At 40.8% G+C, this 12,739-nt stretch overlaps 1 protein-coding gene across 4 annotated transcripts in view; it reads left to right on the top strand.

Annotated features, from left to right (window-relative positions):
- Positions 1–4,207: 4,207 nt before the first annotated feature.
- The window catches only part of ksr1a (kinase suppressor of ras 1a), a 30,365-nt gene continuing 21,833 nt past the window's right edge, over positions 4,208–12,739 (top strand). Inside the window, exons 1-2 of one of the 4 annotated variants that reach the window (XM_014006813.1) lie at positions 4,208–4,574; positions 4,699–4,768. Coding sequence is in view for 3 of the 4 variants with exons in the window: in XM_014006810.1 (XP_013862264.1) it covers positions 4,553–4,768 (216 nt within the window). In the remaining variant the exon portion in view is untranslated. Of the gene's footprint in view, positions 4,769–12,739 lie in introns of all 4 variants that reach the window. The other 3 variants (XM_014006810.1, XM_014006811.1, XM_014006812.1) reach the window with 3 other exon arrangements.

Below are 12,739 nucleotides of genomic sequence, written 5' to 3'. Positions count from 1 at the left end.
CTGTTTAGATTGTCAAAAAGCCTGTGTTTTTAGGGTTATYAACGAAGTTCGTGTACTCAGACCAGTAATATTTGGGGTCACAAGTTTTTGCCGTGGATATTTTGTGGGTCAGAAGATAAAAAGTTTAGGAACCACTGAGCTACGTTATCATAATCTCTTAAAGAGACACTTTGTTGCAGCTGCAACAAATAATCTAAATAAAAAGGTTATAGTTGATCCACTTTGCATCAGGTTCTACAAAGWTGTTTTGATCATTCTGTTTGACTGTTGCTTTTAGAAACTGCGTGTTTTTGTTAACATGAAGCAATTGGTGCAAATTAGTTCAAAACTTTGCTTCAGATCCTTCCTCACCACACGGCCAACTGGTTTCAAAGGCAAAGACTGAGCTGAACATTGGCTTCATGTTTTGTTGGCATGTCACCATCCAGTCTGTGCTGTTATTACAGCAGGACYGGACCCACCGAGTGGCGAGGCAACAATAGTTGACGACTGAGGCTTCAGTTTCACGGTCAAGTTCAACAGTTTGGACATGTTTCTGCTATCTACTCAGGTTTTGAGTGATCGGTGGTTGACTCGGTGGTACGCCTAAAAACACCCAGTGAGGTTTCTTCTTCCTATTTCACTTCTGCCCTGCCTGATTGGTGCAGGTTGCATCACAGGCTGCATGTTGTGTTTCTATGGCCGCCGTGTGAGACGGTGTTTTTGCTGCGATCAGATGAGGAGACAGATGGACAGATGGCGATGAGGAACCCGAGCACCCTGCAAGAAATGACTCACATTTTATTGTAACATTTGGATATATTTAAGAAAAGAACATCACACCCTCATTGCAGCACTTGGACTGTGGCTTCGTGGTTGTGGAGTCGCTGCAGATCCATGCTTGTGGAGTCACATAATCTACCTCAAAAATCTGGTTTGGAGAGAAAAATCTGATCAGATCAACATTTTTTTTCATAAAAATTAAAAGTTTTTCTCTGTGACATCAGATGTTTGGGTAAAAGTTAAGGGTTTAAACTCCTTGAAAGTATATATTACCACAGATTTTCACGCCAGAGTTTTAGACTGATATCATTATATGCATTATTGTAAAACGTTGTGCTCAAAGTTTGTGAATAACTCTCAGCCACCAAATTTTTCTGCGATATTTATAAAGTAGACTGAATTATAGCCATTTTTGTTTTTTCAAAAGTCAGTCGGTTGTAACGAACATCTTGAAATGGATTGGTTTTAAAAGCTTATCAGTAGTAGATGTACATCTGATGATTATTTCCTGAAAGCTTCATCAAAATCTAATCAGTGGTCCGTGAGATATTTTACTAACAGACTAACAGAGCTGTCTCCAAGTGCAGTAGTTAATGGCAAAACTTTCAACAAAGATATTGTACATTTTATTAGTTCTCAAACTATGTGTAGAGGATCAGTTTGACCAACTACAACACCCAGTTTTAGGCCAGTCTCTGGGAAACTGACTGAATTATAACTATTTTATATTTTTAAAGTCAGCTGGCTGTGGCACCCATACTGAATCGAGTTGTCTGCAATAGTTAATCAGTTAGAGAAGCATAGTTAACTAGAGAATGTGCATATCCTGCAAAAATACAGCGTGAGTGCTTAATGCTGAAAGATTTTGCTGAATAGCTGAAAAATCTGAAACTAGACTACAATAGCTTGAAAAAAGCTGAAATCAGCACAAAAAACAGAAAGAGCACATATTGCTGAATTAAGCATGAGAAGCTGAAATGATCACAAAAGGTTGAATTTAGTTGRAAAAAACTCATATTAGCTTAAAAAAGTAACTGAAATTTCAGAAAATAGCAGAAAATTGGCTGTATATCTTCTGATTTCTCACACCTGTGTCACACAAAACAGCAGCTTTAAACTCTTTAAAGCTTCTGATAAGCGATCAAAAAAAAAAAGAAAGAAAGAAACTATGCTGTGTGCCAAGCTGCTGACGCAGTCATAATAATAAAATGTTTTCAGGATGTAATTTCCCCTGATTGTATTGAATAAATGACTTTCCAGTGGAGGTCATGGTGAGGCCAAAGAAACTAAAAACGACAATAAATGTTCGAACAAAAGATCTCAGTGCGATTTATCAAAATCTGGGGTTGATGGAGCAGAGTTTTTCTGCACAAATTTAAATCTTGCGGACAAGTCGTTCAAAGGAAAATGGGTTTTGCATCCTCACTGTTAAGTTTACAGTAAAGGCTTTGAAATAAAGCTAAAATAAAACAGTTTGCACATAATGCGCAACACAAAACAGCCCAGACTGTTGTATTTGAATCCTTAAAAATGAAATCTAATTGCACTTTAGGGCTTTCTTTAAGTAAAAAACAGACAAACGAATGAARTTAATCTAAAATTGATCAAATAACAGTACATTTTCAACATTTCTGCAGGTTCTGTTACCCAACAGTGTATAAATCATGCAGTTAAAGTGTACTTTTTCCCAGCAGAGCTTATTTTGCGTCAGTCCGACTCAGCACAGGGTAATGACAGAGCACTGCGCTTCACACGAGGAGATGAAAAGTGGTGATTATTGTCGGAGCCCAAAGCTTCTGTAGCCATCACTAACCTCTGTCTGCTACTGTGTCACCGTGCAGGGAAGACAGGAGTATCTGCAGCCCAGATGTCCTCACAACATACATGTGGCAATTTGCTTTCAAATCGTTTAGTTTCTTCCCATTTCTTTAGCTACCATGGAAAAATTCTCCTAAAGTATTTTTTAAAGAAATGCACAATGGTCACCCCTAAAAAGATAAAATGATGGTCCTCTTTATGGGGTGCCAAGTGTCAAATAAATTATTAAAAAATGTCTCTACATAAAAAAAAAAAAAAGGCTCTACATTTCCATTAATTAGCTCGCTTTTGTCCCGAGCTCAGTTTGACGAGCCGCTGACCCGGAGCATCTCCTGCCCGGACACCGACTACAGGCACTCAATTTCAGCTAAAGTTAATCTCAGGTTAGTGGACACCATTCGGGAAACCGTCCCGTCGGAAAAAAGCGTCACACAGTGGAGTTTCTGATTGTCGAGCTAGGAGAGTTCCGATTTTCTTTCTCCAGCGTTCAACGCATGGAACGCGCGTCAAGCACGTCGAACGCTCTAAACAGCACTTCCCGAYGCTCCTGGATGCRCATCCGYCACAAGTACCATCCATATTGTTTTTAATGGACACATTCTGAATTAAATTTTTTAATACAATCTGCACCCCCCACCCCAGCCTATCACGTGTGAGTAATATGGATATTTGGTGAAAATTATGGATTTTTGAGAGTCAAGATACAGGATAAAAGGGGTTGACATAAACATGACATGTACAGTTTTTTCATTGTCTGATGCCTTGACTTTTCAGAATTATGTTTTGTATAGTGGTATTAGTTTATATTTTCAGATCTTCCAAGGTGCCAATAATGGAACTCTGTGCATTGTTGCCCAAATCAAATTCTGGAAGTGGTCATTCAACTAGATCTGTTACAAAAGGACAGCTGATATTACCAACTTTTAAAAACTGTTACRGCCAGAGGTCTTTCTTCTATGTTTATACTAAAGCATGGAATGACATTCCTCAAAACATAAAGCCCATTTCAAAACTACTGCCCTTTAAGAAGAATCTTGTCTGCCATCTGCTGGACACTTTCTGTTGTGCTCATATTTAGACGCTCTATTTTGCAAATGCTGCCTTTTTGAAATTTGGTATGCTTGTTTGTCTTTGTGTCTATAATGTATAATGATGTGATTGTGATGCTGTAATTCTGAGTGTTTTATGTGCTGCAGAACAGGAACCTGCTGCAAAACAGCACTTATGCTGAGTCAGGCTTGATTTTTAATAATCTTTTCCTGTTAAATCAATAAATCAAATCAAATCAATAATGGTGAAAAGAATAAAATGAAACAGAACATATGTTGTCATATCATACATATGCCTACTGCTGCATTTTTCCCCCTAACAACCTATTTATGACAACATTAAGTGGCTTTTGATTTTAGTGCCACCCCAGGATTTTGTGGGCCCCCCCATTAAACATTTCTGTTGGCGCCACTGCCATGGAGGCACCAAAAGCTCGAATTCCAGTCAGTTCCAGTCAGACCATTTTAAACAACAAGCTGCTGGACCTGAACCGGTTTCACACAAATCAAACAAAGATAAGGGGACTTTATTTCCCAGAATGCAACGCGCGCCGTGACGCGCACAACAGCTGACAGACGGTGAAAAGCGTCTCTCTGAGCCGTCGGTGGAAAGCCCGACACGGACTGAAAACATACGAGCCGAGCCTGGCCGGACCTCGGGCGAACTTGTCTGGATACGATTAAAAATATACATATCGATTTAAAAAAAAAAACCCAATATTCAGCTCGGGATTTTTTTATTTTTATTTATTTATTTGTTTAGTTTGAAAGCCGGGGGAAGCTGTTTTTGGTGGAGGAGGTTGGGGAAACGACAACCTACTCCTGTCAGCTAACTTCCAGACCACGGCAGGTCGCTGCCTATGTYTTCACCGAGCTCAGCGGTTTGACTCCCGGCCCCTCCAGCCGTGCCCCGATGCTGAGGAATGGACAGCGTGTCTGCTAAAGGTGGGAACATGGTCGAGAGTGATGAGCAGCCGGAGAGGAGGGACCACGGCGGCGGCGCAGCGACCATGGCCGCGCTGCATCAATGCGAACTCATCCAGAATATGATTGATATCTCCATCTCCAGCTTACAGGGGCTACGGACCAAATGCGCCGCGTCCAACGACCTCACGCAGCAAGAAATCCGCACTTTAGAGGTAACGAGCTTTCGCGGATATCATACATATATATATAAAAAGGGTCGTCCTTGCCAAGCTAAACTGCGGAGTCATGAAGCGCTCTATGTCCGCCTCTGAATAAAACGAGGGGCTGCACATTTTTTATTTTTTATTTATTTTGGCTCGGTGATGCATTGAGGTGAATACCTTCCATAGGATTATCAGAATGGCTTTGTGTTCATTATTACCTTGCTGGTGCGCTTTGAAGACATCAGTGATTTATGGGATCCAGCTGGATGTGCGTGACCTTTCTGCGTTATTCTGCGAGGAGCAAGCGCTCGGTGCGCCGCCTGGCCTAATGGCACACATTCAATAATCTGATGCAGCTTTTATCTGTTACTGGATTCAGTCTGTCTGTACAGACAGCAGCAGCCAGGCCGAGAAAACAGGTTTATCTNCTTCAAATGCAGGCAGGAGAGGTTGATGTTATCCTGCGTCTGAATCAAATCTGTCGTTTTAAAAGGACTTGCCAAGATTTTCCTTTTTTTAAATTGTGTTTGTTTATTTCTTTTTGCCTCAAACCATCTCTGTGCAGGGCAATGTCTCCTCCTGCGGCTGGCATTATGATAGAGAAGTCATGCCTGCTGACTTGAACGGCGTCAGCAAAGAATTTGCAGCGTAATTTTCTCCCTTAAAGTGCTAGTTGGGATCTTTTTGAGGCGGGGTTCTGTAGAGGAAGGGTTCTAATCAATATGTCACCTGCTGTGCATGGGTTTTTAAAGGGCCTCAATATGGGGAAACTAAATTCTATAGAACTAAATTAAAAAAAAGAGATCGTTGCCCAGTTTTCAGCCATGAAGCATGTGAAAAACATGCTTGTTAATGCTCTTATTTCTTAGTTTTGTTCCACACAAAATTTTGACCACAGCTGGTAACAATAGGTGTAAATGTTTATAAGTCATCAGTGTGTAGTTTTGTGATGGTGGCTGTTGTAAATTTTTGCAGCATTCCGAGGATTTGTTTTTGTTTACTTGTAGTTTTTAGGCGTTCCATGCAATATTTAACTCTTGTTTTTTTTTTTTTTTAATATTTAGGATAAAAACTTCCTGCTGCCTTTACATCTTCACCCAAAATGTCATAGCTGCTCATCGGAACATCATTTTAATAACATTGTTGTCCATTTGCTGGAACACAATTATTTACAAAGATTTCYGTGGTTATTTGCAAGCACAAATACCAGCAAACAGCAGCTACCTGTGCTAATGCARCCTATGTGACACTTATAGCAGTAATATTTCTGCCTGATAAAACCATTACATGCAAAATAAACTGTGGTATGAAGGTTTGTGAAATAGCGTTCACATGAACTTCTATTAAATTTTGAAAATCGTAGTTGCTTTAAGACAGCAGCCATCAACTTTAGCATTGGTCCAACTTAGCTTGTCACAATTATCTACAACAGGTAAGATATTTTTTGTTCATAAACCTTTAACAAAACCCTACTTGAAATAAATAGGTCTTGTTTCTGTCAAGCTATGAAGCCGGAGATTTATGTTTAGACATAAATAGCCAGACAAAACACATTAAGATGGAAAAAAAGTAAGATATTACATCTTTATGCCTGTACAGATGGATATTTTAAGGGTAGTGGAAAGCTCCAAAAATGCTCACAATGTAGAGACATGATAGATGGTAAATGGGTTTTCTAGTTCATGGTTTATTTAGGTCTTATACCTTGGCTAAAAGGAATCTTCAGTCCTGATTGGCTGGAGGCTATCAATTATCCATGTCTGTTTTATTTCAGTATAACTGAACACCCCTATGAACAATTGTACCGCTGGCCCTAAAACGTAACGTTCCAGAGAGCGCAGGGCRTTTAGTTTCAGTGAGACACAATCGGCTAGTCTCAAAAGCTTTGTTAATAATCTGAAAGAATCACGGCTAGTGAATAAATTAGCTCTTTTAAGCTTTCATTTGCTAAATTTAATCGTATCAGTAGTTTTGTTATGTTTGGGTTGATTTTTATTTATTTTTTTAGCAGAGAAAATGGATAACTTAAAAAGAAAAAAATATTGTACCCTAAAGTAAGTAATGTAAAAATGTTTCATAATCACAGGTGCAGCTTTTTCTCCAGTTTAAAAGAAAAAAAATGCTTTGATATGCTGCAGGTGGAAATTTGCTCGGTGGGAGCAAATGTTTTACTGACTCTATTTGTGAAGCTTTGCACTAAAATGGAAAAAAAAAAAAGGTCAGAATGTTTGGAATGGAAACCTGACAGACTTGGTTTGCTGATCTCTCACTTGTCTTTTTGAGCCCACCTCACGCCCACTCTACTCTTTCTGTTCAGTAAGAACAAATGAAGCTGAAAATACTGAGTACATTTTTTTTTCGGGCTTCCTGAAGCGAAGATGTAAGTTTTCTGATGCAAGCCTGAACTGGTTAATGGAATCATGAAGTCTTGGCTTGTTCTTGTCAGCATTCTTCTACTCTTCTTTTTTTCTYCGTCCTCATGTGTGCCTTGTCAGTGCAACAGGACGTGATCTGGCAGAGTACTTCCTGAGGTATGTTGTGTCGTCGATAGGTTTTGCACCGGCATTGTTCTACATGACAATGGACACGCAGGGCTGCTCTCACATGCTTCTTGAAGACTATAAAAACTCTTCTGTAGTTCTTTTCCGTGTGTGTGTGTGTTGTTTTTCTATGAAACGTTAGCAGCTGTCTCGCAAAGTTAGCTGTGCAAACAGTGGATGTGGTTACTTCAAGTGACTTTCTGCTCATTTGTGGCCCTGCGAAGCTCAAAATCATTTTTTTGTATGGTTCAGAACCAATAGAAGGCGGGGTTGATATCTATTGGTAGTGCTGAGTTCACAGTACTCTCTGACTTGAAGTTGCTCCCAAGAAGTTGGGTGTTGTAGAAAAATTTAGAATTTTCCAAACATTGATTTTCTTTATATTTAATACTCTATTTTCTTTAGTTGTAGATAGGGCTGCCACAAACRATTATTTTAATAATCGATTAATCACCGATTATTTTTTCGATTAGTTGACTAATCGGATCATACGTTCATTGAATATAAAACATASAGCTTATCACGCCAGAATGCAGCTACTATTATATAACCATGGTTAGATTTTAGCTATATGCTAACTAAAAATAATTGCTGTGGAAGGTAAGTTCTGCTCTGCAGATATTACACAGGTTTCTCTTTCATTTTCTTAAAAAGATCCCACACTTTTGAGCTCCGTTGCTGGGTAGCCATGATACCAGAGCCTGTCTGTATAATGTCTTGTGACGTCCACGRCCTACCCCAGTTACCACTACTGTGCATGTGTGTCAAGGACAGAAAGGCAGACGTGGCAGTGGAAGGTGTCAAAGCAGTTTGGAGAGAAAAACAAAGCAAAGAACAAAAAAAAAGAGAAAACGATTAATCGATTATTAAATTAGTCATCGATTATTTTAATAATCGATTAGTCATCGATTAATCAATTAATCGTGGCAGCCCTAGTTGTAGACTTGTGAATGTAGTAGCATTGTGTTGTAAAGTACAACTGTGCAAGTACTGTGACTTTAAAAGTAATCATCCGTTTAGTAACAGAATTTCACCACAGTTGTGTACAGTTTGTCTTTTTTTTAAATGATTTCCGTTTCACCATTTTTCTCTGGAAAGTTCTTCGTTTCTTATTGCAAACCAACAAGCAAATTCTTAATAACTAGTAATGATTCTTTCCTAATTCAGTCATATTCATTTTTTTTCACAACTGCAATGTAATCTTGTTTAAAATAGTGTATTTTGGGGCTGATTTGATATAAGAGCAATAAAAGTCCTTCAAAATTAAAGCAAAACACCCTCAAAATGGCTTATATGAGGCCAAAAACTACATTTAGGGTGAAAATTTTAATTGCCATCAAGTCAGTTTTCAACRCTTGTTCTGTTATCACCATCTTTTTAGGAAAAGTGAATATTTAACTCAGTAATTAGCAATCTGATTATTTCACATTAAACGTTGTGACCAGAATCATTGCCAGGATAGCAATTATTTTTTAACTAAGCTGCCAGGCCTTGTGGTTTGGTGGAGATAAACGGCCTTACTTCCTATGCCGTTACTGGCACACTGTTGCAACTTGACTTGCGATTGCACTTTCACTTTTTGCCTTGGTACTCATCGAGGATTCTCTCGCCACGTTTCATAGTAATGTAACAACGGAATGTTTAGCAACAGATTTAGCCATGATTTAAAATCTGAAGCTTCTGGAAGGACGAGTCGAGGCTTAATTTTTTTTAACTGCTCTGTTTTCTGCTGAGATGTGGGTGGACGTGGAAGGTGGCCTGTCGGTGCCTTGGGATTCTAGCGAGCGCACCCGTTCTGCAACTGTAAATACACAGTGTGAGCCCTGCTCTGTAGCAGATGTAGCACAGCAGAGATGTAATTACTACCGAAGCTGCTAATTCAGGCGCTGAATTYGCTCAATCCGTCTGAGGTCAGAAGTTGTCTCACTTGTGGTGCTCAGGGGTTAGCATCCCCATATTGCACTGGAGTGCAATGAAGAGCAGCTTGAACTGGCTTTATTCTCTCATCGAGTGAGCTTTATTATTCCACTCGAACCACGTGTTTTTTTTTTTTTCATCTAGTGAGAGGGTAATGATACTAGCCTCTCAAATGGAGTGCTAACTGGCACTTCACTTTTCACATGTTAATCCCACACAGCTTGGTCCCTGTCTGCCTCTTGTGCTACCTCTGTTACTGTACTCTCCTGCACTGACTTACAACTACATAAAAAAAGACTTACATAACTCAGAAACAGAAAGAACCATTTAGATRCATTCTGAAAGGGTTTTACATAGACCTGAAATAAAAATGCTGTGGGGCRTTCAAATTTGCATGAAAGCAGTTTACTATCCTATCCCTCTTGGACAGTGCATTCTGTAGTGCTCTGCAAACAGCAGAGCATAAATGCTGTTTTGTTTCCTCCTGGTGTTGGGGAGAGTTTTGCGGCGCGCTCGTGGTGGCGAGCTGTTGTGGCTGCGTCTATATTTAGACATCTTTCTTCCTACGCGTTTTCAGGGTTGGTTGTTAAGTAAGAAAATCAAATGACGCGCAAAGCGCCTCTGCGAGAGGGGCGAGCAGGCAGGAAAGGGGAGGGGAGATGCCGAGCCAATCGCCTGGGCCACCTCTGGTGACATGACGAGCCACTGCGGGTGTGTGTGTGTGTGTGTGTGTGTGTCGGTGCTCTAGATCTTAGGAGCCATAAAAGCAAAATCCTCTTAAGTGCAAACTTAAACCACATCTCAGTCAATCACTTACTTATGCCGAGCCAATCGCCTGGGCCACCTCTGGTGACATGACGAGCCACTGCGGGTGTGTGTGTGTGTCGGTGCTCTAGAAGTAGACAGAGGAGAAAACGTTGCTCACGACAGGGTGTAGAGGACACACAACTTTGGTGACTATCAGCACTGACCCTGACCCCCCCACACACCCCACCCAACCACATTTTTCTCTTACAGTAAAGGGAGTTGTAGCCAATGAGGGTAGACTGCTTGATGTGGAAATCACACTGTAGTCATGCTTTGAACTATTCCTGAAGCAAGTTAAGAGGAGTTGCATTGCATCCTGTAATTTTGAGGTCTGTTTTGTTTTTTTGTTTTTTTCTTTTAAGGATAGATTTAAAAGAAAGTTACCCCAGTGTGCTCTGCAGTACAGAAAAATGCTAATACGTGAAAATATGTTTTCTTATCCTATTGGCAAACATTACTAGAAGCCACATCAACAGTCAGCACCGTGGGAAGCTTTTATAGCATATAATCAAACCACACTTCTAGCTMTTTTATTTAAAATATTGCATAGTAGGAGCAATGTATTTCAGTATCTCCACAATTCATGAAGCATAAAGCTGCAAACATGGTTGTTAACGCTGCATTTGTTCTAATCGTGAAGACTGTGTGATGTAAATTTTCATCGTATCCAGTAGGGATGCACTGATACGAAAATTTCAGCCGATATCGATATCCAATATAATTATTTCTGTTATGGCCGACAACCGATATTTACTGATAGTACACAAACACACAAATTTTACGCACAAACACACTTGGGTCTTTTTTTTTTTGATACCGTAAATAAACGACCAGACCTCTGACATGGCTCCCGACTTCAGTTGTTCCTGGCTACGCAGCGTCAATATCACAATCATGATCAAACAGATGACGCTCAACCAACCAGCTCCCCTCCTAAAACAGAAACACAAAGCTAAAAAGTGGAAAATCAATATCGGATGTTGCTATCGGCCCAGTTTTACATATCGGACCGATACTGATATTCTAAAAAATGACCAATATTAGCCGATACTGATATTAATGGTGATATATCATGCATCCCTAGTCTCCAGAGTCTACCAGGACCCTCAGTGGGTAAGAATGGGATGCACGATATATCGGTATTCATATCGGTATTGGCTAATATTGGTAATTTTTACTCAGTGCACACCGCCTCAGCTGTCTTGTGTAAAAACAACCTCCTCCATGTTTCTGCCTCATCATCCGCTCACGCTGAGCCCATTRTTGGAGAGYGTTTGTTTGGCACATTTGCTGAGAACAAAAGAGAAATCCTACAACGGCTAAAATCTGACGTCACTCCACRTTTGTTTACATCTCSTGAAGAAGGAAGTTGCGCTCATTGTCTTCTTCAGAGGTTATCGCGTTGTTTCCTTGGGTGGTGCTTGGTGCAGCGCCACCACAGGCGGAGGGGAGGGAAAGGAGCTGCTCAAAGGGTTTCGTTCGTTTGTGAAAGCCAGTTGAAAATGCAAGCAAATGTTAGAATTTTGGTCCCCAATCGAAACGGGTTGACTGGACGATCAGTTTTGAAAACACCCTTACTGACTGTGCAATGCTGGTGACTTAAAGAAAAGGAGACACTAAAAACTGAACAAATAAAAAAGTGTCCATATCAAACAAAAGGCAGATGTAGATAAACAACATGGACACTTGAGAAAACACTGTGCAAGAAGAGTTACCATTCTGCACAGCTGGATGATTCTTTCTATCCAGAATCAGTGTTGAAAGCAGAAATATGAGTTATTTCACTTCAAATATTCACAGTCTGCGTACTAGATGAGATGAATTTAATTTTAGATAGTTAGAGCTAAAAGACTCATACATATAAATAGAAAAAAACCTACCACTATGGTACACGTGCTTGCACTACTACTTGTAAATCTCTCCTTGTGTATTTTTCAAAAGACAGCAGTGGTAGCAGTGAGGCAGAAGAGGCAGTGGGCTATTGTCCTGGGCTGGCCATGACCCTCCAACAGACTCAACCCCACCAACACACCCCACTGGTGACCTGACCTCTGCATAACTCTCCGCCATTGTTTGTTTTTGTCCTCTACTATGAGTAGCTACAGTTACTCATCTGTTTTTTTGGACCAAGGCATTTCTTCGAAAGATTTTATGTCTGTCTTTCTAAATAGAAGACGCACAACAATGACTCATCGACGAGAAATGTGGATCTGTGTGTCTTTCACTTTGGGAAAGAAAAAAAAAAGACCAGGCCTTCCTGTGTAAACATGGTTTTCTGGAACAAAGCGTCGTTGCTCAGCTCTCAGATAGGCATTGCTGTCCTTGGCAGGTGCACCAAAGAGCCTGAGTCAGCAAGAGGCTTGAGAAAACAAGCGAGGCGCTGGGATCGGCTCCCCGACTCTGCTGTGTCAGGGCGGCCGCCGCTGGGACTGATCCCTCCGCCCCTCTCTGGTGGCTGCCACTCATCTCTGCACAGCGTYCGGGGGCCGTTGCCATAGTGTTGTTTAGCTCCGCTGACAGGTGGGCTCTGACGCCATCTCTCTCCTCCCCCCACCTCCCACCTCCAGGCCACACGTCAAAGGCTGTTTTCCTCCTCTCTGCACCAAAAATAAAACGGAAAACGGGGCCTACGATTATCTCTCGGCTTGCCTCGTGCCTTCAACCCAGATGCGCTCGCTGCTGATATCAGTGAGGGATTCGGCGGGGGGTTGGGGGG

The sequence above is a fragment of the Austrofundulus limnaeus genome, unplaced genomic scaffold (assembly GCF_001266775.1).
Source record: "Austrofundulus limnaeus strain Quisiro unplaced genomic scaffold, Austrofundulus_limnaeus-1.0 Scaffold37, whole genome shotgun sequence".
Lineage (NCBI taxonomy): Eukaryota > Metazoa > Chordata > Actinopteri > Cyprinodontiformes > Rivulidae > Austrofundulus > Austrofundulus limnaeus.
This window is presented reverse-complemented; position numbering and strand designations above follow the sequence as displayed.